Source organism: Gadus morhua, chromosome 3, assembly GCF_902167405.1.
Source record: "Gadus morhua chromosome 3, gadMor3.0, whole genome shotgun sequence".
In the NCBI taxonomy this organism is placed as follows: Eukaryota; Metazoa; Chordata; class Actinopteri; order Gadiformes; family Gadidae; genus Gadus; species Gadus morhua.
Genome location: NC_044050.1, coordinates 8,451,548 through 8,479,543, shown reverse-complemented (window position 1 = coordinate 8,479,543; position 27,996 = coordinate 8,451,548). Strand labels below are relative to the sequence as shown.

The window sequence follows — 27,996 nt, the reverse complement described above, 5'->3', positions numbered from 1 at the left end:
CCTGCAGTCTGATCGCGGTTTAAAATAAACTAAGCCAGTATATGGCTAAGAGAGAATCATCATTATCTATCATGTATTATAATTATTATTCTGCCGTGAGAGTGTGACTCTGCTAACAATAATAGACTTGATTTAGCAATGATGGTGGGGGACCCGGGTGGAGAACGAACCATGAAAGAACAGACAGATTGACGAGACAAAATATTTGATTAATCTGGCATGACACAGAAAATACAAAGACAGCACGCATTTACCATTTCACTGATATTGAATCGTATTATCGAACGCTCGCTCACAAAGCCTCTTGCCTCACCACCACTCACAGTCAGCGAGTCAGCGACATGGGTCTGGGAGGAGTCGAGTCTGAGAACGAACGAGATAAACGAGGGAGAAGAATCAGTTCCCTTCGTTCTTGTTAAAGAAGAACTGATTCGGTCGCGAACGACCCATCACTAACCTCATCCTAACGCAGCCATGAACACAACGCCAACACAGTGAGTATCTGAGTCTTGTTAAATATTAAAAGTCTTTATCTCGGTCTTCCCAGCGCTTTGATAGCCCCCCCACCTCACCGTGGGAGAAACCACAGATTGACCCTTTACTACCAAGCACTTTTTGCTCGGCAAACATTAGACACTACGGATGAGGCAGTGTGTCCACCTGAAGATCAAGGTTAAGTCACAATATACAACCTCTTACGGTTTCGGCCGTGAGTCGTGCTGAGATTGACTTTCTGTTGTTTACCTCTTCTCTCAAGAAATAGTCAGAAATGTGTTATTTATGATCAAATCAATGGTCTGGCTGTAGTATTTGTTTGAGGTGGAGGCTGGTGTGAAGGGAGTCGTTGCAGACACTCAACCGCCCAACACATCCCAGCTGTACGCATATTTTTTATTTCCCCTGCAACGCTAATATTTCTCAAAGATGAGCCGTAAACTCCCAATACACGTTGATCAATGGTGTTTCGTGTACAATATTGTGTACGGCAATAAATGTATGAAGACCCTGTCGTTTGTAAATATTCGGAACCCATGATCACCTCATTCTGAAACCAACCGCCAAAACTTTGTTTGCGGTAAACGTCCTGCGAAATGTTGCGCCTCACTTCGTCTCTACCAAAGCTGTAACCGAACCGACGCCCTCGTATGAAGGTATTATCTTAGCAAAAGTCTTAAGCATGCGTAAACTAAAGTCACAAATGTGTAACAGTACATTTGAAGTCGTAGATATTTTTTCTACCATTGTAAAAACAATAGGGTCTACGAGTCTGTGTTACAGGTACACAAATCATATCCTGTGCATCACAACTTCAAAGAGTCATGCAATTGAAACTTTTGCTACTTTTGCGAATCCAAAAGTTTTGTTTGCGAATCAAAAAGCTTTGTTTGCGAATCCTAAAGTTTAGCTTGCGAATCCAAAAGCTTTGCTTGCTGTTGAGCTGAATCTCGTGGGCGGGACCTACACCGAAAGATGTAAGACACGTCTCTATTGGCCAGTCTCGATCGGAGTGACAGCTTGGCAACATCCGAAAAGCCGCTGCCCCCCGACCGCCTCCAGAAGCAGATTGTCGGCCTGACGGACAGGGTGTTCGTTTATGCCTCTCAATCCGCGGCGGCGGTCAACAACATCGCCCTGCTCTCCTCTGCCATGGTCTCCTTGTCGGCTGACAGGGAGGCCTACGGGATATTCAGGGCGCGCAAGCGCGCGCACGGGACAAGCTCATAAGGCGAAGCCTAGACGGCGTAGCCTACATGAAATAGAACTCCCTCTCTCGTTACTAACTGTGGATGTTGCCAAGCTGTCACTCCGATCGAGACTGGCCAATAGAGACGTGTCTTACATCTTTCGGTGTAGGTCCCGCCCACGAGATTCAGCTCAACAGCAAGCAAAGCTTTTGGATTCGCAAGCAAAACTTTAGGATTCGCAAGCAAAGCTTTTTGATTCGCAAACAAAGCTTTTGGATTCGCAAACAAAACTTTTGGATTTGCAAACAAAACTTTTGGGTTTGCAAACAAAACTTTTGGATTCCCATTAATATTTTTTTTATCACATTAATTTATCTTGCAATAAAACATTTTTTGATTGCAGTGTCGATAGTTTTGCTCTCAAATCTATTTTTTGATTGCAGTGTGGAAAGTTTTGCTCTCAAACCTATTATTTTTGATTGCATAATAAAGACACAAATCTACCTCCATACACAAGTCCATCGTTACAACTGCTCGAAACTGCTCCTGCAAGTCGTAGCTTGCAGGTAGTTTTGCAACACGTCTAGGTGGTACATGCATAGACATAGACGGAGCATCGAACGCTACCGCCTACTGGGGCTGACGAGACGCGGGGCCGCCGTCTTGGAGTGGTGATCCGCTCCATTCAGTGTAATCAGTTTGGCAGGAGCAATGAACTGTCAGCGCATTTAATTAATCATACCTCACTGAATACCACTGATTTCCACGCGTTTCTTTGTCAGACGTGTAGCTACGATGAAGGACACATGGTTTGGCGTGTTTTATTATTCATAGTTGGCTTAACAGTAATAGAATATTCTTATATATTGGCATCGCCAAAAGCAGACGCTGCCTGTCCCCCCCCCCCGGCTGCTGAATCCCTTATCCACGCCTTCATCTCGTCCCGTCTTGATTACTGCAACTCCCTCCTCACTGGCATCACCTCTCATTCCCTCCATAGACCCACAAATGGTCCAAAACTCTGCTGCGCCTTCTCACACACACCCACATCACTCCTGTTCTCTTCACTCTCCACTGGCTCCCCATCAAACAACGCATCAACTTCAAAATCCTCCTCCTGACCTTCAAAGCTCTCCACCACCTTGCCCCGCCCTACCTGTCTGACCTCCTCATCCCCCATTGCCCCTCCCGAACCCTCAGATCCTCCTCCACTCTCACTCTGACTGTCCGACGATCCAAACTCAAAACCTTTGGTGGCAGAGGCTTCTCACGAACAGCACCCCGACTCTGGAACTCTCTCCTCCAACCGGTCCGCGACTCTCCCTCCCTTCCCATATTCAAATCCTGTTTAAAAACGTACCTCTTTTCCCAAGCCTATGACCTCATAACCACCCTTGTCCCTATCCCTATCTATCATCACACTCCACCTTGCTTCTGTTCTCTGTTGTGCTGTCTTCCGCTTGTCCCCCCTGATTGTCATCTCCCTCTTCGTGTTTTATTTTGTAAGCGTCTTTGGGTCACTGAAAAGCGCTATAGAAAATGAATGAATTATTATTATATGCTATAAGTGACCAGACGTCCGAGATCAAAACTGGGAACATAATCCCAGAGAAGGGGAAAAAACGGTCAGCTATTTTTACGTTGAAGAAACAATATATGATGATTAGGCTATGTACAGTATACATATATATCCTACATAAACAATGTTTGAATACATTACTAGACATCTATGTATCTTATAGACTGTATCTCTGACTGAGCACTGCAGCAGCAGAGTTTATTCTGTCTTGACACTTTGTATTGATATTTTGTATTTACCTTTATTAACAACTTTCTTTCCTTCAATTATTATAATGTTTACGGTGATTGTTTTATATGTATTTTTTATCAGTGGCGAAGCTAGACCCCTTGCCTTAGCCCACCCTATCGTTTCGTCCTCAAATCTCATATTCAACCTTTTTTTTTTTACACAAGCAATGAGAGAGGATGTTGTACACTAATGAACAGGCTCAAATGGGCTAATGAAATCGAGCGCAACCTTCCTGCAGGAATCTCTAACCTCTGATTTGTGGGTGGGAGACTCCTGTTTGACAAAACCAAAAATGCAGCACGAGCGCACCTAACATAGTTTCTGCTGTTTTGTATGTCAAAAAGGCTAGCTAGTCTTTATCAGAAAATCCACGATTTCCAGCTGTGTAATAACATGACCAGGTAATAATAATAATATTCATTTTAAAACCTTGACATAATCTTTCAGATGTATTCAATGACAGTTGACCACAAGGCGATTCTATCTATGCCTCCACTTGAATTGCTTCATGGTTTAGTTGGCAGAGGCTTGTAATGCTGCGTAGCATGATAAGCATGATAAGGTGCAAGGAGCAGAAAAAGTTGACATGGGTGCAAATTTTCAGTTGAAAAAAAACGCTGGCATTATTTTATCAGCTGACGGCGTATTCATTGCCATAACAACTGAGCTAATCAACAAGTACCACATGCGAGCAGCAGACGGGACTTAGTGTCTTATTTATTTATTTGAATAAGTTACTTATTTTATTTTAAATTAACATAATACCAAGGGTCAGAAGTATTACAAGAATTCTGATCTTACAGAGTCATGACAGAGGGACTTGGTGTCTTTATTGATGCTTGAAAGATGAACATATATTATTTTTTTTGAAAGGGAATAAGCTGATGAAGCTGACAAGTGACCAATGTTTACTGTTTAAAAATATTTTAAATTAAATGCAAACCCCAGTGAACCATTTGCGCTTGTTCTATTTCATGTAGGCTACACCGTCTAGGCTTTGCCTTATGGGCTTGTCCCGTGCGCGCGCTTGCGCCTATCAAACTATGCACCTATCAGCGTGGGCACCGCCCACATTTCCCCACGGTATCGTGTCTATACAACGCGGTGTATACCGTCGCTCATCCTCCCTTTTCTTTCAGCACTTGTGCTTATCAGCGAGAAATTGAGAACTACTATTAAGAAGAAGATGAAAACTTCAACACGGATCTCCCAAGCCGGTGGCAGCGGCTCGGGCGAGGCCGCGGACAAACGGCCCCTTTTCAGGGCCACCTGAGAGCGCTCCTGGAGCTAGGTCCTTTTCAGGACTCCTATGCGCCTCCTGTCCCGCCTCCCTGGCACTGGGTGACGGGCACTTTGCGTGCTTTGTGTGCCTCGGCACCGACCACGCCGCGGCTGCTATGGCGGCCCCCGTCTCCTGTGTCGCCTGCCGGGAGCTGCCTGAAGAGGGGATCCTCTCCAAGCATCTCTTCTTTTCCCCTGCGGTGGACCTGACGACGATGGCATCATCGACGCCGACGACGACGCCTCCATGGACGGCGACTCGGCGTCCGGTTTTTCCCGCTCTCGGGTTTCAACCGCCACCGTCGTACAACACGAGGGACCGTGCCGGATGACCGATCTCTTCGGGGAGATCATGGGTGAGGCGGCGGCCATCAAAGGGATTCCCATGCCGGCCCCGCCTCTCGCCCCCGTATCTGACGATATGCAGGGCGAGTGCTTTCGCACCCCTTCTGCTTCCCGGTGGGTTACCCAGTGCCCCTTGTTCCCGCCTGTGCAGCACTTGTTTACTGCTGCAGGTGGGGACCCTTCTTTCCTGAAGGCTCCGGTAAGCGAGGGGGATCCCTCGCCTGGAGCCTCCACTGGCAGCGCTTCTCTGTCCGGGCGCCGGATGGCGCCCTAACGAAAAGCCGCTGCCCCCCGACCGCCTCCAGAAGCAGATTGTCGGCCTAACAAACGTTAGGCCGACAATCCGTGGCGGCGGTCAACAACATCGCCCTGCTCTCCTCTGCCATGGTCTCCTTGTCGGCTGACAGGGAGGCCTACGGCCCGGAGGAAGCCGCGAGATGGCTGGCGGTTTCCCGCTTTTCCAGCGCCATCCTTCAGCTATGCCAGCCGATAGCCGTTTTGGCCGGCCGGCATATGGCGTGGGCTACCATGATTCAAAGGGTCATATGGCTCTCCCACACTGCGGTGCCGGAACGAGAGCGGGCCAGCCTCGTCCAGGGTCCACTAGCGCCTGATGGCCTATTTGGTCCCCGGTTCTCCGAGGTCCTCGCGCACCAGCAGTCAGTCCGTGAGAATCGTTCCCGGTTCGGGGAGATTCTCACAGGCTCCTCCCACCAGCAGGCTGGGAGGAAGCGGGGTCCAGGCCGGTCCCAGCGTTCCAGGGGGCCGCCTCCGACTCCAGCCCCGGTGCCGCAGCAGCAGCCGCCGCAGATGGGGAGAGCAGCGCCACGGACCGGGAAGTTCCGGAAGCTTGCTCCTACTTTTTCTTTCCCTATTAAAGAAATAAGTAAAGACCGTTCGGCTGAACGGAGGTACATGGTACCTAAAGAGCGATATTCCTCAGGCCACCTGCGTCCTACGCTTGTGGTGCGTTCCTCCATGTTGCCTCTTTCCCCCTCTCAGCCCTGTGGCTGTAGGGTGGCGGTCGGACGGCATGTTCACATGGCCTCTGGTTCACCTGCTTCTAAGAAGCGGCGTCCCTTGGAGCCTCGTGGACGGATCAGAGACTCGTTGCACGAGCCCGTGGATACGGCCGCTTGTACCGGTCTCCTGGTTCCCCACATTATAGGATAGGTGACGGGTCCGCACGCTGTGGCTACAGCCTGCGGACAGCGCATGCGCACAGGGGCGGCGGCCGGACGGTTCGCTCCCTGTTCAGCGGGCACGAGCGCAACGTCTAGACAGCTCGTTGTTTTTACAGCGGCTGGTTTTGGTACGTCTCCTACGCTCGCTGAGCCTCCTCCCTTTCATGGGAAGCCCCCCTTGGTTCACACGCAGTGTGGAGGCGGTAGGGGCAGAGGAATACGGGTTATTCCTGGACGGTCTTCCTCAGATGTCGGCTCGCCCTCTCTCCGACCGCTATGCGTGTTGGCAAGAGCGGTGCGTTCTGCCATCTTGGTTGGACACCACGTTGAGATGGGGCCATCCCATACAGTTCAAGCGTCGTCCCCCACCCTTTATGGGGTTGGTGGAGACCACGCTACGGGACCCGGCTGCGAGCACAGTGTAGTGACGTTTCTCAGATTTTCCTTGTTCCAATTAACATCACTGGTGACTGACTGCAGACTAGATTCTAACAATGCTTGAGTCCAAAAACGATAATGTCCAGAAGTTTGTTGGGTTTGCGAAAAAGGTCTTGTGGTTTATTTTGTACAAAAATCAAAGAAAACTGACTGAGAATACTTAAAACAAACAGAGAGCAGGATGTGGGCCAAGCCATTGTAGAAAAACTTTTGCTGTGTAATCAGCCACACCTGGCATTCTGTCCATTTCCTATTATATGCACACAGGCACTCAAGACCTGTAGAGGTCACCAAAAACAACCATTGCACACAAATAATACTAAACTGAATATGGCTCCTACACACCGGCCCCTAATTGTATAGGTGTGTAACAATTACAATTATATCAATCTAAATAAGAAGGGGCTACTATATGTGCCGAAATACATCAGAAATAAGAGATTATTTCAAGTACATTTCAATCTTCTGTCTCCAACAGCAGGCAGATCTTGGTTATAGGCCGCTCAAGAACACTTGTCCTCGTCTGTAGTTTGACAGAGCGAACGAGACCCTTTGAGTCAGCAATGGTTTCCTTTATCCTGGCAAGCAACCAAGAGCCGCGGGGCGCTGTTGAATCCACTATCATCACCACATCTCCAACTTGAAAGTTCCTTCTTACTGCACACCACTTTTGTCTCTCCTGCAGTAAGGGCAGGTACTCTTTCGTCCAGCGCTTCCAAAACAGTTCTGCTATGTACTGGATCTGCTTCCAGCGACGTCGAGCATAGAGGTCTGATTTTTGAAAGAGTCCTGGGGGCAAAGCAGGCTTGGTGTTCAGGAGAAGAATGTGATTAGGTGTCAGTGCTTCAAGATCGTGTCGATCAGCTGAGACAGTTGTTATAGGCCGACTGTTAAGAATTGCTTCCACTTCGCAAAACACAGTACACAGGCCTTCATCATCGAGAGTTTGTTGATGCAAAACTGAACAGAGTATGCATCTCACCATTCTGATAAGTCGCTCCCACACTCCACCATGATGAGAGGCAGCAGGGGGGTTGAAACTCCACTTCACTCCATGTTGTAGCAGGGAATCTTGGACTTGGTGTTGATTCAGTGTTCAAAGAGCTTTCTTTAACTCTCTCTCCGCTCCAACCAGATTGCTTCCATTATCTGATCTTAGATGTTCCACTTGTCCTCTTCTGGAGATAAATCTCCTTATTGCATTTATACAGGAGTCTGTATCAAGTGAGTGAGCGACCTCCAAATGCACTGCTCTGCTTGACATGCAGGTGAATATGACACCGTATCTTTTCACGAGGCTCCTTGCTTTCTTTACCTCGATGGGCCCAAAATAATCAAGTCCAACGTTTGTAAATGGAGGGTTATCTGGTATAAGTCTTTCAACAGGTAAACCTGCCATTTTCTGTTCTCCTGGTCTTCCTCTTACGCGCCTGCATTCAACACACTTTGAGATGATCTTTCTTACAGCGGCATTTGCACCTGTAATCCAGTATTTCTGGCGCAGCTGCGAGAGAACATGGTTCCTTCCATTATGACCAACAATTTCATGGATTTGGCGAAGGATAAGAGAGGAAATATGCATGTTCTTTGACAGAATAATAGGATGTTTGCTTTGTTGAGGCATAGCTGATCTGTCAAGTCTACCTCCCACTCTCAAAATCCCATCCTCCATTACTGGGTCCAACTTGTAAAGGGGACTTGACCTTTTGACCCCAGATGGCGCCATTTCCAATCTGGTCATCTCTTCTGGGAATATTTGTCTTTGGCAGAAACAGATGATACATTTTTCTGCCGTTTCAAGATCATCGATATTTATGTGTTGTTCACTTATAGCCTTCCTTCCCATCTGCTGTGAGTGAGTCACTTTACTTTGTGATCGTGTGTATGGGCGATTGACACAGGATTCCTTTTCTTTTCTCTGTTTTACTAGAGATTGCAAGATACCTTTTAACTTTAATATCCATGCCACAGCCTTTCTTAACTTCAGCCAACAGGAGAAATAAGAGAGCAGTTGGTTGGTAGGGTTTTCCGTTTCCTTCAAAACAATATTATGCACAACCAACCTTACTTTGACTTCAGGATCATCTGGATTAAGTGCATGGGATTTCAGGGTTGCACTTGGCCATTCACTCATTGGCCTCAACAGGAAAGTTGGTCCCTGTATCCATCTTTTTCCATCCACAAGTCTTCCAGCACTAAGTCCTCTAGATCAGCCGTTCTCAATCTGTGGTACGCGTACCACTGGTGGTACGCGAGCGCCCTCTACTGGTACGCGGAGTATGAACGATTTTTTTGAAGCAATTTTTTGAAGTTGAAGCAACCGTTAAAGAAAATATGTGCATGTACCCATCATATTCAATTATGTTAAACCTGCATTGACTAACTGCTGTGACGACGAGTAGGGGAAGCAACAATTTTGCAAAATCGTCCTGTGACGAGACGTTGAAGTCTGCCTTCAGAGGCCAGACATTTCTGGACTTTTGGATGCAGCGACGCAGCGAATATCCTGCGCTTTCAGACAAGGCTGTGCGCTTTCTCATTCCATTTGCGACCAGGCTTCTCTTGGTCATAAATGGTCACAAATAAGAGCGATGGCTACTGTCATCATGTCATCGCTCTTATTTTATCCCCAAAAACGCAGCTGATCGGACGCATCACACGATTCGGAGGCATGCATCACATTTAAGGATTTTAAAAACTGATTCTTATTCTTTTTTAAAAAAAATGCATTCGGAAGAGAAGGGAGACTAGCGTTGCTCACGGGTTGGAATGAAAGGGAGAAAAGGGGACAGAGTTGCCTGCGGAAGCGATGTCTGAGATGCAGAGACTGCTTCACGCTACCAGTGTCAGTTTCGTACGGTGTGGAATGAGAGCTCGTGAAGGCACTATTGCGCAAGTACGCCTGCTTGCTTGCGCAATAGCATACTGCCCGAGAATGCAGTATCGCTGTCAAATCTGTCCCTGGGAAAAGTAACGTTGCTACCGCTATAATGAAATAGCGGTAATATTTCCACATTAATTGATAAAATAACGGGATGGGAAGGGGGATGGCTGTTTCAGAAGGGGGATGATTTTGATCATTTTAATTCCAAAGGGGGATGCCATCCCCCCTCAACTCGAGTGCTGGAAGCAGGTTGGATACTGAACCAAGTCTGAGGCTAAAGCAAACCTCAATCGACCCAGACATCACACCCCTCTCACTAAGCATGATAGGCCTAATTTTCAATGTGTGCCTGAGTACATTCTCCTTCAAACCTAAACATAGTTTATATTCTGACCTTATGGCACTTACTGCAGTATTTTTTAATACTGAATACGTTGTTTTTCTATGATACGCTTGTTCTTACTCATGATAGTTTGATTAGTGTTTTCGCAGTACACATGATTTCTCTCTTTGCTCTGCATGATTGCTTATAACAGGATTGTTTGACTCCAGTATTTAAATATTCATGTTCAATTCTTTGAATGTTTTTTGATGCAGTACAATTTACCTCTAATGATTGGTTGACTGCAGTTGTTAAAATTAATATTCAGTGCTGTGAATGCTTTAATGCAGTATAATTGTTAATAACCTCACTAGATTGACTGGTATGTTATATGCCAGATGATATCCCCATTTGCTGGGTAGCCCTATTGAAGCAGTTGTTCAATTGTTAGTATTATCCCGTTGCAAGTGTTTAAATACAATACATGAGTTATAGACAGTTGATTGCTTCAGTCAAGTAAAGTTATGTGATTAATAAATCGTATTATTAATATTAATGCCTTCTGTGTAAACTCTATGTAGTTATAGGCCTACGCACTTTATTTTAATTCCGGTGGTACTTGGAGAGCCAAATCATTTCTAAGGTGGTACTCATGGTAAAAAGTTTGAGAACCACTGCTCTAGATGCATCGTCGGCTGGATTTAACTTTGTCTCCACATACTTCCATTGTGATACCTTTGTGTTATCTCTGATTGTTGACACTCGATTTGCAATGAAAGTATGGAATCGGGTATGCTCGTTTGCAATGTACTTGATTACTGCTTGACTATCAGTCCAAAAAACAGAATTTTCCAGTAGCAACTGCAATTCTGCTCTGAGCATTTTGTCCACTTTGACTGACAACATAGCAGCTGTCAATTCCATTCTTGGGATAGTGATATTTTTCAGCGGCGCAACTCTGGCTCTTCCCATCATAAAGGCCAGAGAGACCTCTCCTCTTTTGTTAGTTAACCGAAGGTAGCTAACTGTACCATAGCCATAGTCACTTGCATCTGAAAAATGATGTAGTTGGGCATGAACTGGTTTCCCAAAGTGTATTGGCTTAATGCAGCGGTCTACTTTAAAGACTGCCAGCTTGACAAGATCAGAAGTCCATTTTAGCCATTTCTCAGACGTCGCTTTAGGTATAAGTTGATCCCAGCCATGATTTTGTTTGCAAAGTTCTTGGAGGAGACACTTGGCAGGCAGTGTTAAGGGGGCCAAGAACCCAAGAGGGTCGTAGATTGAGCTCACTACAGATAGCATTCCTCTTCGGGTTTGTGGCTTTTCTTTGACTTTGATGTTAAACTTAAATGCATCGTTTTCAACACACCACTGCAAACCAAGTGCTCTTTCTGTGGGAAGTTTATCTTTGTCTAAATCCAGTTGTTTTACTCCTTTTGCCCTGTTTTGTTCTGGAATGACGGAGAGCACTGCTCGGCTGTTGCTCATCCATTTTGTGAGGTGAAATCCTCCCTTGTGGCATATAGTTGAGAGATCAGTGACAAGCTGTATGGCCTCCTGATCAGAGGGTAGGGCTTTTAGACAGTCATCGACATAGAAATTTCTTTTGACAGTGTCAGTTATTGCATGGGGAAAATTGTTCTTATTGTCCTCTGCAACTCTTTTCAATGCAAAACTTGAACAACTGGGGGAGGACGTGGCTCCAAACAGGTGCACAAGCATACGATGCTCAACTGGTTTACGGTTCACATCACCTTTAGGCCACCATAAGAACCTAAGAAAATCCACGTCATTTGGGGACACTCTTACTTGGTGAAACATTGCCTTTATATCAGTCATGACTGCGACTGGCTCCTGACGGAATCTGGAAATGACCCCGACAAGTCCATTTGTCAGATCTGGTCCTTGTAGCAGTTCTGTGTTTAATGACATTCCTTGGTAAGTTGCACTGCAGTCAAACACAACTCTTAGTGATTTCTTTTGTGGGTGATAAACCCCATGGTGTGGGATATACCACACTCTTCCATCTTTCCTTTCCAGTTGCTCTTGCGGCACCACTTCAGCATATCCATTATCAATTACATCTGAAAGGAAATCAGTGTACTCACTTTGAAAGTGTTCATTCTTTTTTAATTTTCTTTTCAGATTCACCAGACGCTGTTCTGCGATCACTTTGTTATTTGGCATTACAGTGTTTTCCTTTCTGAATGGCAAGTCTAGTTGGTAATGGCCATTTTTAAGTACAATTGATTCATTTGCAATTTTCATGAATCGTTTATCTTCTATTGACATCTCTGGCTTGTCATCTGCTGATATCTCTTTGAAATCATGATTGTATTGATTGATTAACATTTCATTAACATCTATGAGAGATATTCTATTCACAGTGGCAGTGGGACAGCTGTCCTTGTCGCTGTTGTCGCTGACACCTAGTGGACCATTAATTACCCAGCCCAACATGGTTTTCACAGCATAGGGTCCCTCTTTAGAGCTATGGATCACTTCCCAGGGCTCCATAGCCTTTGGAACATTGGTCCCAATCAGCAGCTCCACTTCAGCCTCAATAGCTGGAATATGTACTTTATCCATGTGAGGCCATTTTGCCAAGTCCTCCTGTTTTGGAATGTTATTCTTTGTCACCGGTATAGTTTTCTGTGTGAATACTTTTGGCAGGGGGATGAATTTGTCTTGTTCAAGTCCTGAGACTTCTAGTCCTGTTATGATATGTGATGGAACACACTTATCTTGGCCCATGGTTCGAAGTAGAATGCGAGTCCTCTTGCCATTGATGTTGAGTTGTTCCATTAACCCTTCGGTACAAAATGTGGCAGTACTTCCATTATCAAGGAAGGCATATGTCTCTATGGTCTTGTCACTGGTGTTACTTTTGATTTTGACTGGCACAATAGAAAGTCTGCATTCATCACTACCGGCCCCAATATGACCACATGCCTGAAGAGAGCTCACCATTTCCTCTGACGACTGCTCTCTTGGTTTGCCATTTTCTTCTCTTGTAATGTGGAGGAGTCCAGGGTGGGTTTTGTCACAAACATTACAGATTAGACGCCTTTTGCAATCTTTACTCATATGTCCTTTCATAAGACAGCCAAAACATATTCCTTTTTCCTTTAAGAAGTCAATTTTGTCTCTATGTGGCTTTTTCTTCAGAGCATAGCATGACTCTAATGTGTGGCCACCTCGGTTGCAAAAGAGACAAAGGCCTTGTGACTGGTTGGGGATTTTGGATGTGAATTTTGGTTCAATGGTGTCAGTATTTGTTGCAAAACTACCTGTTGCTTTTAATTTGAGGGGGGGGTTTACTTTTCTTTTAGCTCTGTCGACGGTTTGATCTTGAATGTTGCCAAACACTGGATCAGTGGATATTCTCACTTGCTTCTCCAGGAATTTGACCAGATCCATTAGTGTTGCTCTACTGCACCGCTTCTCTTGTAGCTCGCATACTATGTTTCTCCATCTTTCCCGCATTTTGTACGGAAGTTTCATGATTATTGCTTTTATATTTGAGCCGAGATTAAGTTCTTCCATAAAGTTCATTTCTTCCATGACATTGCAGCAACTTCTGAGGAATAAAGTGAATGTTTGCAGTGCCTTTGGGTCTTCAGACTTGATGTTAGACCATGAGAGCGCCTTGTCAATATAGGCACTGGCAACTTTGTACTCATTACCATAATGTTCATGCAGCAGACCTTTTGCTTTAGGATATCCCCTCTGTTCACTCATAAGTTGGCAGCTTCTCACAAGTTCTTGTGCCGGACCTTTAGTGTACTGTTGGAGGAAATGCAGCCTGTCTCTGTTGTTATCAGTTTTAGACTCAATAGCATGTTCGAATGACAGTATAAAAGACTGGAACTGTAATACGTCCCCATCAAAAATAGCAATGTCCTTTTGGGGCAATAAAGAGAGTTGTTGCTGTCTAACAAGAATACTCGTTATATCATTTTGCCTTTAGAGAATACTGCATACGTTGTCTTTACTTTCACCGTCCTGTGATTGTGTTGTAGTCTGCATACTTTGGGTTTGTCTAGGAGAGGAGATCTGTATACCTTGGGTTTGTTTGGGAGAGGAGAGTACTTGGGTTACAGGGCTCACATTTTGTGTTGGACTTATCTCAAAGTCCCAACCAGCTGTTTGAGTTGCGATGTGAGGTCTACTGAGCAGGATGGGAGGTTGGAATTGAACTCCTTCCTTTGGACGCACACTTGGCATTTCATCAATGGGCTCTTCCACTGTGTCACTCACAAGAAGGTCCATTCCTTTGGGTCGATACCTGTCAACCATGTCGTCATAATAAGCATTCATGCCATCCATTGAATTTGAGTCTATTTGTTCCTCTGCAGATTTATACACAGTGAGCTTTGCTGTTGTAGCTGCTAATTCTGTATGCAACTCCAGTGTCTCTCTTCGTTTCCTTAATTGTTCCTTTTGCACATTTAATTGTTCCTCCTCTTCCTCCAGAGCATGCTTTTGCTTCAATGCTTGAATCCTTGTTTGAATAGCTGCCTTTTCAGCTTCAGCTCGGATCCTTGCTGATGATGTGGAGGATGTGGCTGAGCGACTTGATCTGTGACTTAATACTGCAGAGATACTGTCCTCAGGTGCCACATTATCAACATTTAGTCCAATATTGTCATGATCAATTTCTCCTTGGATGATGGTATTTTTCCATTTTGTGACAGAGGCCATGAATGCAGTCATATCACCCACTTTTAAAATATACCACTTCTCAGTATCCAATTCGCATTCTTCTTTTGATAATAGAAGTTGGTATGCTTTATGAGTGTTGTTAAACTCTTCCACAAGTTGTCCATACTTTGTCATACTTTCATTAACCTCTTCTTCATTTGTAATGTCTTTCATCAATTCCTTCACAATGTTCATTCGTCTGGTAACTTGGCACAGTTTGTACTTTCTGCTTGCAAGTAGTTTGGAAACATTTTCTAATGGGGCCTTTTCCAAAGATCCAAGGTCCCTTTGGACATCATCCTCCAGTTGAGAAGCCATTTTGTCAGCTGACTTCAGATGAGATTTTTCAGCCATATTTAACATATCACATATGTCACTCTTCTCTTTTCACAGGAACAGTACATAAAGGCAGTATTGCTGTGTCAGTTTATAATCATGTTCAATGTAACTCTTACTTTGCCAGCCCACATAGCATCAGGTTAAAAATCAAAGGGTCAAGGTCCTGACTCATTTAACATTCGTTTTTGTTTGTTCCAGTCAACTTCATGCATTTCAAAAGGCTCCACTCCAATAGCAGGCTTTCAATCCCGAAGTTACTTCCATGTTTCTGTTATGCTTTCCAATGCACAACTTCCTTTTCCAATTCCACAGTTTAAATGAGCAGGGTAGTCCTTCACTTCAATCCTTTGTTTCACATACCACTCCTTGATGCTACTGGGCCTCATGCTGTTTCATCATGTTGCAGAGAAATCCATTGTTCCTTTGTTGCTGCTTTCTCCATGTCCAGGTTTTCCATTAATCCATTTTAGTGGCAAAGTTTTTCTACCTTTGTAGTGACGTTTCTCAGATTTTCCTTGTTCCAATTAACATCACTGGTGACTGACTGCAGACTAGATTCTAACAATGCTTGAGTCCAAAAACGATAATGTCCAGAAGTTTGTTGGGTTTGCGAAAAAGGTCTTGTGGTTTATTTTGTACAAAAATCAAAGAAAACTGACTGAGAATACTTAAAACAAACAGAGAGCAGGATGTGGGCCAAGCCATTGTAGAAAAACTTTTGCTGTGTAATCAGCCACACCTGGCATTCTGTCCATTTCCTATTATATGCACACAGGCACTCAAGACCTGTAGAGGTCACCAAAAACAACCATTGCACACAAATAATACTAAACTGAATATGGCTCCTACACACAGCTCTGGCAGCAGAGGTGGCACGTCTCTTGGTAAAGGGGGCCATCACTGTCGTTCCCTCCCACGAGTCTCACCTAGGGTTTTATTCCCGCTACTTCCTGGTTTTCAAGAAGTCAGGGGAAAAGAGACCTATTCTGGATCTTCGCGTGTTCAACAGATTCGTTGCCACGAGGAAGTTCAGAATGCTCACTGTCGGAGCGTTGTTCCTGTGTGTGAGAGAGGGCGATTGGTTCACATCCCTGGATCTCAAGGATCTCCACGTCCCTGTTCGGCAGGCGCACAGGAAGTTTCTCCGCTTTGCCTTTATGGGGATGGCGTACGAGTACCAGTGTCTGCCGTTCGGCTATTCCCTGGCTCCGCGCACCTTCTCGAAGTGTGTGGAGACGGCGTTGGAACCGCTCAGGCGTCAGGGAAAGAGGATTCTCTTCTACCTAGACGACCTGTTTATTCTGCTCTCCCTCAGCCCTCGGGATCTTCCCCCGTTGGGGGTAGATGCGTTGGCACACACACCTTGGCCGCGGGCTCTCTTGTATGCGTTTCCCCCGCTCCAGCTGATCCTTCCTCTTCTGGAACGGGTCAGACAGGAGAGACTGTCCCTGATATTAGTGGCCCCGGAGAACCGTTCAGCTCTGTGGTTTCCTCTCGTGGTCAGCGCCGTGGCCAGTACCGTTCAGGCCGGATGCGCTTTCACAGGCCCACGGGACGGTGCACCACCCGCCCGATGTCTCGGGACGGCTGTTGGTTTGGCTCCTGAGAGGTTGATCCTGCAGGGCAAAGGTTTGCCTGAGACGGTTATCAACACTATTCAGAGCGCTCGTGCGCCTTCTACTTCTTCCCTCTATGCGGCGAAGTGGTGCGCCTTCTCTAATTGGTGTGAGAGGAACCACGCTGTCCCATCTCAATGCCAGGTGAGAAGCGTGCTTTCGTTTCTGCAAAACTTATTGAAAAAAGGTTTGGCCTTCTCCACTATCAAGGTCTATGCGGCAGCCGTTTTGGCTGGCCATGCAGGCTGTGATGGTGGACCGATCTTCAGCCATTCACTGGTCAAGAGATTCTTGCGTGGGGCTAGACGGGTCGAATCTTGTAGTGTGGCCAGTCTTCCGACGAGACAAGACCCGATTTCCTGGCTCTGTGATCGTATAGTGACATGTTAAATCGTGTAGAAATATCAGAGAATCGTGTAGTCTGAACCAGCCATAAACTGTGCTCGGTGGTTGAATGACTCCAACAATAGAATACAAAGTGTTGGAGAGTAATAATTGTCAATGTGATAGGATGGATAAGCTTTAAGCTAAACTTTAACGGCCCTGGACTGGAAATTCAGTTGTCACACCAGCAAAAACACAACAGTTGTAGAATGAAATACAACTTCAATGATAATAAAAATAGTTATAATAATAAAAATGATGCTGATGATACAGTGGTCTGATGATGGGTTGTGTTTCAACAGGGTCCCTGACGTTTACTGTAGGGACAACATTGAGGAGAAGTTGGTGATTCACCTCTGCCTGATCCCAGCTGTGAGTATCCTAACCAGTATCTTAACGCTTAACCCTTTAACTTTTAACCCTAACCCCAATCTAGCTGTCAGTAGCCGAACACTACCTTAACCTTTAACGGTTAACCCTACCTTAACCCAACCCAGCTGTCTGTACCGTTGCCTATATCCAAACCTTTAACCCTAACCCAGCTGTCAGTACCCCAATTCTACCTCAAACCTAGCCCCTAACCCTTTACCCTTTTTTATTAGTGGGCCCATAACACAGTATTTTAAGACCTTCCCGAAATTCAGCCATGGTGCAGAACTACAGCCACTACGAGCCAGTCGCACATTGAGCTTTCCCCAAACGCGCTGTTTCGGTGTCTGTAGCTTTAATGCAAATGAGGAGGAGAGAGGCGGGTCAAGGAGGAGGGTGGGGGTGTGGCCCTGAGCAGCTTGCGGCCACGGTACCATGCGCTCCGTTTCCTTTTCCTTTTCTGTCTTCCACGTCCACATCAATCTGAAGTAGACTGAACCACGACATGGAGGAAAAAGGGATTGTTGCCTGCGATTGTTGACCGCGGTTGTCTCCCGCTGGAGCCTCGCTGCTGAGGGACCACCGCCTCGGCAGTGGGCAGCGCTTAGGCCCCACCGCCTCCTGCAGCGGGCAGCGCCGAGGCGGTGGTCCCTTGGCAGCGGGAGACATTCGCGGGCAACATTCCCTTTCTCCTCCATGTCGTGGTTCATGTACTTCAGGGAGTCAAAGCCAAAGTTCCTTTCCCCCAATTCCTTTCTCAACCATGCCTGAGATAACCCCCACTACAGTCTTGTTGTGAAAATACCAGAGACGTCAAAGAACCGACGTGTTATGCGACATAATGCCCAGAGCAGAACGATTATCCAAATAACAAAGAAGTCTACAACACTTGCGTTACAGTGTGTGTAATCACACACACACATGTGGCGCTCGCATGGTCGTATCTCATTGGCGGGCCAAATTCTCTGGGCTGGCAAGGCAGAGAAAGGGGAGGGGGCATCTCGCCTTATATGACGACATACGGGGAAAATTCCAAAACGGCGCGTCTGAGCTTCGTTTTTTCAAAGGCGGAGCAGAATGTCTAGTGCTCGTTTTACACCCAACGAAATTTCTAGCTACTGGGGGAGCATAAAAAGTGAAATTTTCATGCCATGGGATCTTTAAAGTGTTAGTTAAGATTTGAGCCTTTTCTCCAGTTGAGATCCATCCCGGGTCGAGACAAGAGCAGTGTGACTCAACTCCAACTCAACTCAACTCACTGCGGTTTGGTCTGTCCAACCCCGGGAAAGACCATCAAAGGAGGAAATGCCCAAATCCTGACCAACCCTTAACCGTGACCATAAAATGTCCCCCCTCACACTTCTTCCATTCAGCTTCCTTTCCCTTGTGTTGTTGACGGTTCAGGTGGTGATCATCATGGTGCTGTCCTTCTTCCAGACGAGGGAGCGCCGTTGGGCCATGGACCTCCGGCTGCCCCGCATGGCGGGGCACTTTGGCATCGCGGTGTAAGTCCCAACGCGACCCGACACCCAGCAGTCACATGAATCTAGCACAACTGAATGAAGGCCCTGGTAATGCTTCAGAGTGATGGAGATGTTCGGTTGCTACGGTAACTTAATGAGGGTCAAGGTAATGCCTCAGAGTGATGTTCTGTTGCTATGGTAACTTAATGAAGGCCATGGTAATGCCTCGGAGTGACGGAGATGTTCTGTGTTGTAGGCCTCTGGAGGCGATGAACAGCCTGAGCAACCGCTGGTCCTACGGGTTTGCCTTTGGCGCCTCCTCCCGTGTGGTCTTCCTGCTGTTCTCCAAGCAACACATCCTGTTTCCTGCTCCGCCCTGGGCAGAGTGTAAGACACGCCCCCTCTCTGTTTCCATTCTGGAAGACACACACGCTTTTCCTCTTTCATTCTGGAAGACACACCCCTCTCCCTTCTCTCATTCTGGAAGAAAGATTAGATAATGTTACATTAGGGTAGATTCGATTCAAGATTACTAGTAGTATTCAAGTAGATTTGTATAGTTGAATATCACTAGATTGCATTAGAATAGATTGAATTGAATTATATTAAACTAATCTTGTAATATTAAATTCATTGTAATCATTATTGTGGATTGAATATTACTGGATTAGATTAGAGTGAATTTAATCTGACTGGATTATTTTTAATTACTGTGGAATGTATTTTGATGGATTTGATGATGATTGATTGTGTTTGACTAGAATAGATTAGATTTTCCTGACACTCTAATATGTCTGTTTGTTTTCCAGCCTTTGTGTTCCTTTTTGGAGCGTTCGAGGTGGGGCTAGTCTTCTTTCCCTTCTTCGCATGCCTTTCTACAACTGCTAGGGGAGTTGGAGCTGTTTTGGGAATACTCTACACTCTAGCCTGGTAACCCTCCATCTCTGAGGCATTAGCCTAGAATGTTAGCTGGCAATTCCCTAGTCTACACTAACCTGCTAGTCTGCTAACCATCCATTCATCTATCCGTCTATTCATAGAAGCATTAGCCTAGCATGTTAGCTAGTTGTAAGCATTAGCCTAGCATGTAAGCTAGCTATACTACACTCTAGCCTGCCATTCATTTTTTAAGCATTAGCCTAGCATGTTAGCAAACTTTGCATTTACCTGGCTTGTCTCTTTTACTGCAGGCTCGGTGTCATGCTCGCGCTTGTAATCACCTGTCCACACAGTCAGGTGATTATTCCCCCATTCATATGGTCAGGTAACTCTTCACCCATTCATACTGACAATAAATTATTCACCCATCCATCATATATTCAGGAAACTATTCACCTATACATACAGTCAACTATTAACCTATTCATAATGCCAGATAAATAATGCCCCATTCATACAGTCAGTTAACTATTCACCCATTCATTCAGATAGTTATTCACATAGTCAGGTAACTATTCACCCATTCATACAGTCTGGTAACTATTCAGCCATTAATACATTCAGGTTCACCGATTCATGTAGTCAGTTAACTACACCTATCATACAGTCAGGTTACCATTTCCTAATTCATATGGTCAGGTAACTTCCACTATTCATACAGTTACGTAACTATTCACCTGAATGTTTCAACCATTGCTGTGACACACTTTGTTTGTGTGTAGTTTTTTATTAGGTATGGGAATCTGATATGGTTATTGCCGACCATCCTATCCTTCTTCTTTCTCCTGGGTCGCTTTTTCCTCATATTGGTCAAAACTGTGCAAGGACGCCGACAGAATCAGGTAACCAGGAGTCAAGATCATTTTACACAAGACAACTAGCGAATCAAAGAAGCTGAAAAACACACAAAAAAAACGAAAAAAATATGAAATAGAGTCAACAAAACTACTTACAACGGCTACGACATGAATATGCAGCATTTGAACTAATAGTACGCTGTCACTCATTTGGAGAAAGCGTGTACCCGAAACAAAACTGTTGCAATACAGCGGCCCACCGTCATGTTAAAAGCAACCTATATTCACATACCACAGGGCCAGAAGTAGGCATTGGCCTGTAGCACCGACTGCTATGGAGATAATGATCAATACAAATAACAGATAGCCATAATTACAGGTCTATGAGTGTAGTTCACCTCTGTGGATGTGTCACGGATCTAGACACGGACAAACAAGGTAGGGTTACAAACAAGGGCCCAACCATCCGGAGGTGGCGGCCGATGTGGAGATGATTGCTGACGATGAGCAGGTGTGCGGAGGATCAAAACAAACACACGCAACCATCAAACGTGGTGTCACAAGGTGTCACAGCGGAATGGTGACCGGATGCGGTCAGAGGACTGAGGACGTTTAAAAGCATAAATAGGCTAGGGTGGCGTCTAGAGGGTCACAACATCTTGTTTTAATGTGCTGTCCAGGTTACAGGAGAGGTGATTGAACACCATGTCCAATATGTCAAGAGGTTGCTACGGAAACCGCCTCCTCCTGGGTACATACATACACACACATGCTCGGACGTACACGTTCAGACATCCACTTGTTAATGTGCATAGAACGTGTGTGTGTGTGTGTGTGTGTGTGTGTGTGTGTGTGTGTGTGTGTGTGTGTGTGTGTGTGTGTGTGTGTGTCAGCAGGGAAAGTTGGTTCCAAAGAAGGGTGTACAAGTGGGACCCACACTTCAGGTTCCCCAACAGACTGATAGGAACCACCATCATCAGCCTCATAGGCCTCTACACTGTGAGGACTGTCTGCCTGTCTGTCTTCTCACCTGTCTGTCTGTCTTCGTTCCTGTCTTCCTTTTCGTCAATCTACTTATCCCTTCGCTCTCTCCGTCTGACTACATCTTGAACAGAAAGTATTTGCCTGTCTGTCTGCCTTGCTCGTTCATTCTAGTTATAAGACATGTTTGTGTCCATCAGCTGTTGCACCATTCGTACGTGTTGAGCCAGGGGGTCTTTGATTTGTTGGACGAGTTAATTCGCTGGCTGGATCAGTTAAATGCAGCCTCAGCCTCAATTAAGGAGTTTGCCATCATCGCACGCAGTGAGTCCTCCACACAAACACACGCACACACACACACACACACACACCGATTTTTATTTTATTGACTGTACCGTACATAAGGAATGTGGTTGTGCATATTTCTTCAGAGTCATGGATGATGGCTTCCATCACAGCCTGCCTCATCTCCCTGGTCTACATCTTCCACGTTCTGGTGTGTTACAGGTAGTTCATCAGCTTCTGCACGCCTAAAGGCTTTTCCAAGATTGGGCGTGTTTAGTCCTGTACTGACCTAACGGGTCAGTCCTGACCATGTGAGGTTAGTACTGACCATGTCAGGTCGGGTTAGTACTGACCATTTTAGATTAGTACTGACCATGTTAGGTTAGTACTGACAATGTTGGGTCATTACTGACCATATTGGGTCAGGTTATCCCTTACCATCTCGGGTCAGTACTGACCATGTTGGGCCAGGTAAGTATTGACCATATCGGGTCAGAACTGACCATGTCGGGTAAGTACTGACCATGCTGTGTCCTGTACTGCCCATGCGCGGTCTTGTACTGACCATGTGTACTGACCATGGGGTTTGTTGTAACAGGAAGCATATGAAGAGGCTGTGGAGGGGGCAGAGGGGCTTCCTCCCTGAGAAGTTCCGCAAGAATATCAACCCTGCTTCTAGTATGGTGAGCAAAGTACTCACACACACACTCACACAAACACACCCGTGCTCACACACACACTCACACACTCGCTCACACACACACTCACACAGGCCTTGTGTCAGAATGAATAAAAAATAAAAACATTTCAGGTTGATCTGTTTTTTTTCTTACAGGCTGCCATTGCAAGATACTCTGGGTGTCAAATCGCTTACACGTTATGGGGTATGGCATTCATCACACGTAAAAAAAAAAGTCTATAGACGTCTGTATAGATGGTTGTATTCACTCGGTGGCCAACTAGAATTTAAAGGGGCCAGATTAAACCACCAGGTGTGAGTGTGATTAGCCATTACAAGCCGTTTTGAAAATGTGCAGCTTCTGACATCACAGGTGGGCGTGTTCACCTAGATGTATGATGGATAGATGAGCAACATTTGCTACAGTCCACTGGGTAGGCTCGCTGGTAAACTGATCTATCCAGCACACATCTAGGTGGACACACCCACCTGTGATGTCAGAAGCTGCACATTTTCAAAACAGCTTGTAACAGCTAATCACACTCACACCAGTGCCCTGTACTACGATCCTTGATTAGTGGGTTAGCGAGGTATGTTGCGCTCAAAGCCTGGGTTAGCTGTGACACGAAAGTCAAATCTATTTTAGCCTCGCTGTATCACCATGGTGACCTATGCCCTCAACCAAACCTGGTCGGGAGCAGGTTTTCAGCTAAGACTATCGGGTTAGATCGGCGCTCGCAGCTTCCTAAACCCTCCTTTGACAATGACGTCACCATTTGTGGGTGTTCCCGTGGACCTCGGAGCCCATATCGTAGAGGGTCTCTCCGACAGAATGTCTTTCGGGAGCGATCCCTTGGCATTGCCTGAGAATATTCTTTATGAGAGAAACAGGTTCTCATCAGAGGGGATGTTGTGCAGTGTGTCGCCGTGAGAGAGTGGTAGATTGGAGGTAGCGCGTCAGTCTTGAATTTCTCCATGCAGGGTTCGTCTCCCAAGTGATGCGCATTCATGTGAAGCTTAAAAAGTCCCATTTCTTATGTCATATGGATAAGTTATTCACTGAAGGAAATGGAATTATATTTTTGTGCTTATTTCAAACTTGAACCCATGTTCTCAAAGCCGTGCTGGCACCATATCTATGAGGGTAAAAGGCTTGATTATGGGCTGTCGAGATTTGAACCCCGGTCCCTGGCGTTGGGGTCTTATACTAATCCACTACGCCACCGCCGCTCCATATCAGCGGTTGAAAACATATGCGATACATTTCTTACATAGGGTGTATTTAAAGTGAATTCCCTTAATTATAGAATAAGGCAGGTTGGACGTTGCATTTGTATTTTGAAATCATCAATATTGGGATTTATGACGAACAATTCTGCAATTTGGCAGTTATTTTTTAGACATTATGCAGAATCTTTTCACTTACAAATTTATACTATCGACTATAGCCTTATATGCCTTATTATATAGCCTATTAGGGTTAGGTTTAAGGTTAACCCTCACCCTAACCGTAACCCTAACCATAACCCTAAACCTGACCCTAACCCTTTGCACCCGGGGAACAAAGGACCTGGGGAACCCTAGGGATGACCCCTTTATAACGGCTCTGGCGAGTCATTCCTGGGGATTCCGGAAGTGGTTAGCTGCTTTGTAACAGCTACTAATGCTGAAACCGGAGTTTGTGTTGACCATACCATCCTCGCGTGCCATATGTGGCCGTTGATGTGTGCCTAAGGAGTAAGGAGAAAAAAGAGTTTGAGGTAGTGAATTCAAGGTAAGATGTCAGATTTACCCCCACATAGCATCGTTTCAAATTCAAGATGGCCGCCGAGTGAACAAGGTAAATAGGTTTTTATAGGTCAAAAGGTGCAGCTTAAGGATATCAGATAATAGTTTGTGGTTTCATAAACAAACAAACCTTTGTATGGGAAATCATCTTTGAATTGTTGCTGGTTTAATGTATGTGTTATAGCAAGACAAATAGCCGCTTATATGCGTGTGTTTTTTTTCTAGGTTACATCATCTTTAACATTGTGGCCTTCCTGGCTATCCTGATCTTTGCATATACAATGATCGTTCCCATCCTGCATGGCCAGATCCTGAAGAGACTGACCACTTTGGGCTACTCATTGTAACGTCCCCTCATCTAACCCAACTCTTAACCCACTGACAGGTTTATTAACGGATTGGTGGATACATACCTGTAGATGCATGTGTGTATGAATAACGCTGATGCCCTTTATCTCAGGCTGGGCTTGGCAGTACTCTTGGCCGTCGGTTGCCTGCAGGTATACACTGTCAAGATGTTCTTCCTGCAGGATAAGCTGAGTACAACAGAGAAAGACAAACCTCTGGCCCTAAACAACAGGTAAGCAGCCCCCGCCCGGAGCGTCCACAACATCCAGAGACTGACTCAATGTTGCTCTGGCCCCACACTCCCCAAACGTCTCATCCTCATTAAACCCTCCAACCAGGGGTACCATTGGTTCACTGCCCCGGTGAGGGCTGTTGGTTTAGAGAGGCGCCCGCAGCGGGAGCAGACGGCCAGCGTTTCAAAGCCTTCTTGCTCTCGTCCCCAGGAGAGCGTTCAACTGCTTCAGCTACTTCTTCTTCTTCTACAACGTGGTGCTGGGGATGGGCACCTGCGTCCTGCGCCTGCTGGTCAGCCTGACTGTAGGATTGGTGCTGCTGCCTCGCATTGACCGCACCATCATGCCCAAAGGACACGAGACCAAGGACCTGGGTGGGTTGCGCTACAGTAGTGCTATACTACGCTATACTGTGCTACACTATGTTATGCTAAACTATGCTGTGCTACGCTATACTATGCTACTCTATGCTATGCTGTGCTAAACTTTGCTGTGCTACGCTATACTGTGCTACTCTATGCTATGCTGTGCTAAACTTTGCTGTGCTACATTATGCTGGGCTACGCTTTACTGTGCTTAGCTATGCTGTGCTAAACTATGCTGTTCAAGACTACTCTGTGCTCGATATGCTGTGGTATGCTAAATTGATGTATGCTATTCTGAGCTATGCTAAACTGAGCTATGCTAAACTGCGCTATGCTATGGTAAAATTAGCACCTTCTTCCCAAAGCTGCTCTCTTCATTGGTGATCCCGCTGAGTCCAGTGATTGTCCTTCTGGGGTCTTGATGGGTCTTCAGGTGAGCAAAGAGGCTGATCCTCCCGCCACATACCTGCAGTGTGGACAGGGGTGGTGGTGGTGGTCGTGGTGGTTGGTTTTCTAGTCTTCTTGATGGTGGTTCAGTCCTTCCTGTTAACAGGAAGAAGCTCATAGAGAGCAGAACCCTGTTCAGATATCTCATATTCCACTGCATCCAGGGCAACGAAGAAAGGTCACCAGCCAGTCCCCAGCTAGTTATCTTCCACTCACCAGCCAGTCCCCAGCTAGTTATCTTCCAGTCACCAGCCAGTCCCCAGCTAGTTATCTTCCAGTCCCCAGCTAGTTATCTTCCAGTCACCAGCTAGTTATCTTCCAGTCCCCAGCTAGTTATCTTCCAGTCACCAGCCAGTCACCAGCTAGTTATCTGCCAGTCGTCATCCTTTCACCAGCTATTTATCTTCCAGTCACCAGCTAGTTATCTTTCAGTCCCCAGCTAGTTATCTTCTAGTCATCATCCAGTCACCAGCTAGTTATCTGCCAGTCGTCATTCACTCACCAGCTAGTTGTCTTCCAGTCGTCATCCAACAGTCACCGGCGAGTCAGGGTTCAGACCTGTAGCTCCCCTGCTGCCTCCAATGAGGAGGATGGACTGTTGTCCATAGGGTGTGTGAGCGTGTGTTGGAGCTCCCCTGGATACAGTAGTACAGATGAGAGGTGTTGACAGGATGATCTAAAACCCTAGTGCCTGCTCGTGATGTGGTTCTCCTGCTGTGTTTCTAGGCTACACATGGTGGGTGGGCATGATCTTTGCAGACCACTACCATGGCAACCCGACGCTGGTGTGCTTCTGTAACCTGCTGTGGTCCAGATCCCCGGAGCCAAAAGCAGCAGGCCCCTACCAGCCGTTCCGTAATACAACCCTCGGTGTGTGTGTGTGTGTGTGTGTGTGTATAACTTGTTTGTTTGAATAATACTTCCTATCACACACATTTTTTTATCATCATTGATCATGGATTTTGTTGTACATACAAAAGACACACAGGTAACAGAAAATAGAGACCCACCATATCAAACTCTTCTTGCTACATCCAACCTTGTCCGTCCGTCTGGCGCATACAATCTTTGCACTAAATTGCCGTGTTCTCTTAGGCTGTTGAACTGCTGTTGAATAATGCAATGTTTAAATTTGTCTGCGTGAACACACCATTTTCATTCGATTTTAAGTATACCGGGGGCCTTAAATCCACTAAATCCAACCCTTATCCATCTTGTCCAATCTCTCCCCGACCATCCCCGACCCAGAGTCTGGTGTGCACAGCAGAGCCAGGAAGCGCTGGGCGCTGGCGTACACCCTACTGAGGAACCCCCCCCTCATCCTGCTCAGGAAACACCTCGCTTCCCCCCCACCCTGCTCCACCTCAGGCCAGGCGGCCAACCAGCCGTCTGACCACTTCACAAGAACACCAAGATTTGTAACAGCGGCTCGGACACAGACCGGCTCGACAGCCCCCTCTGGCGGGGGAACACCGCCAAAGCAGCTGAACACACAGGATCAACGCAACGGACCATCGTCATCGGAAGTTTAGACCACCAATCTTGGGAAGGTTTGACCACTATCGTGTGGAGTCTAAACCAACCACCATCGTATTGAGTTTAGACCACCATAGTGTAAAGGTTATGCCTCGGTTCCACTGACCCGCTAGACTAAAGAGAGAATCCATTGTGGAGCTTTTGAGGCTGCCATGAAAACATCCTGAAGAGGTTGGTGGTCTTTCCATCCTGTCTCAAACTCTGATGCTATTCAAACATATCGATACAATGTAATACCATAAGAATGTATCATTTAATACATGAAACAATTAAACAACCAAGGTTGGTTTATAAAATGTTTTTTTTATCATAGATATACTGTATCATCTTTTGGAAAGGTGAGGCATCTTGCATTTGAATGCTGTTAGTGTTGATGCTTTTGTTATTATTATTATTGTTGGTAATCTATGGGTATGGGGAGGTTTTAGAGTTGTATCCAATATAAATCTGTCCTACAGAATTTTGATCATTGTAAAAATTCATATATCGCCTATTTGTTAGCTTGTATTGTTTTTGCTTTTATACTTTCATGTTTTTACACAAACCAAATAATGTTTTTTGATATAAATTAAACTTTTGACCCAACATAATGTATTGTGCTTTCTATATTGGCCAGAGAATATCCAATCCAGTATATTATTAAGATAAAGAAGCATGCAACAATATGTTAAATCACATGGATCTAATTAAATGGTAAACTCTGGAATTATGGTTCTGAATAATAGGTAACCACACCAAGGTAACCACAGTTTGGTGCACACACCTACAGTG

The 27,996-nt window shown here is 45.7% G+C and overlaps 1 protein-coding gene across 4 annotated transcripts; it reads left to right on the top strand.

Annotated features, from left to right (window-relative positions):
- stra6l (STRA6-like) lies at window positions 1-27,810 on the top strand. 4 transcript variants are annotated; one of them, XR_003975993.1, is made up of 19 exons: window positions 1-494; window positions 17,298-17,367; window positions 18,769-18,869; window positions 19,084-19,214; window positions 19,637-19,757; window positions 20,018-20,063; window positions 20,489-20,608; window positions 21,244-21,314; window positions 21,457-21,562; window positions 21,745-21,868; window positions 21,976-22,051; window positions 22,428-22,512; window positions 22,665-22,713; window positions 24,522-24,639; window positions 24,757-24,876; window positions 25,088-25,251; window positions 25,608-25,675; window positions 26,416-26,559; window positions 26,938-27,810. XR_003975993.1 is itself a non-coding variant. In XM_030350467.1 (18 exons), the coding sequence occupies exons 1-18, from the start codon at window positions 475-477 to the stop codon at window positions 27,219-27,221; spliced, it is 1,947 nt and encodes a 648-aa protein (XP_030206327.1). In that variant the 5' UTR covers window positions 208-474; the 3' UTR covers window positions 27,222-27,810. The 4 variants fall into 4 exon arrangements, 3 of the variants coding, with proteins under 3 accessions (XP_030206327.1, XP_030206326.1, XP_030206328.1); XM_030350467.1 differs by lacking the exon at window positions 25,608-25,675 and having other exon boundaries at window positions 208-494; window positions 21,460-21,562; XM_030350466.1 differs by lacking the exon at window positions 25,608-25,675 and having other exon boundaries at window positions 209-494.
- Window positions 27,811-27,996: the final 186 nt, after the last annotated feature.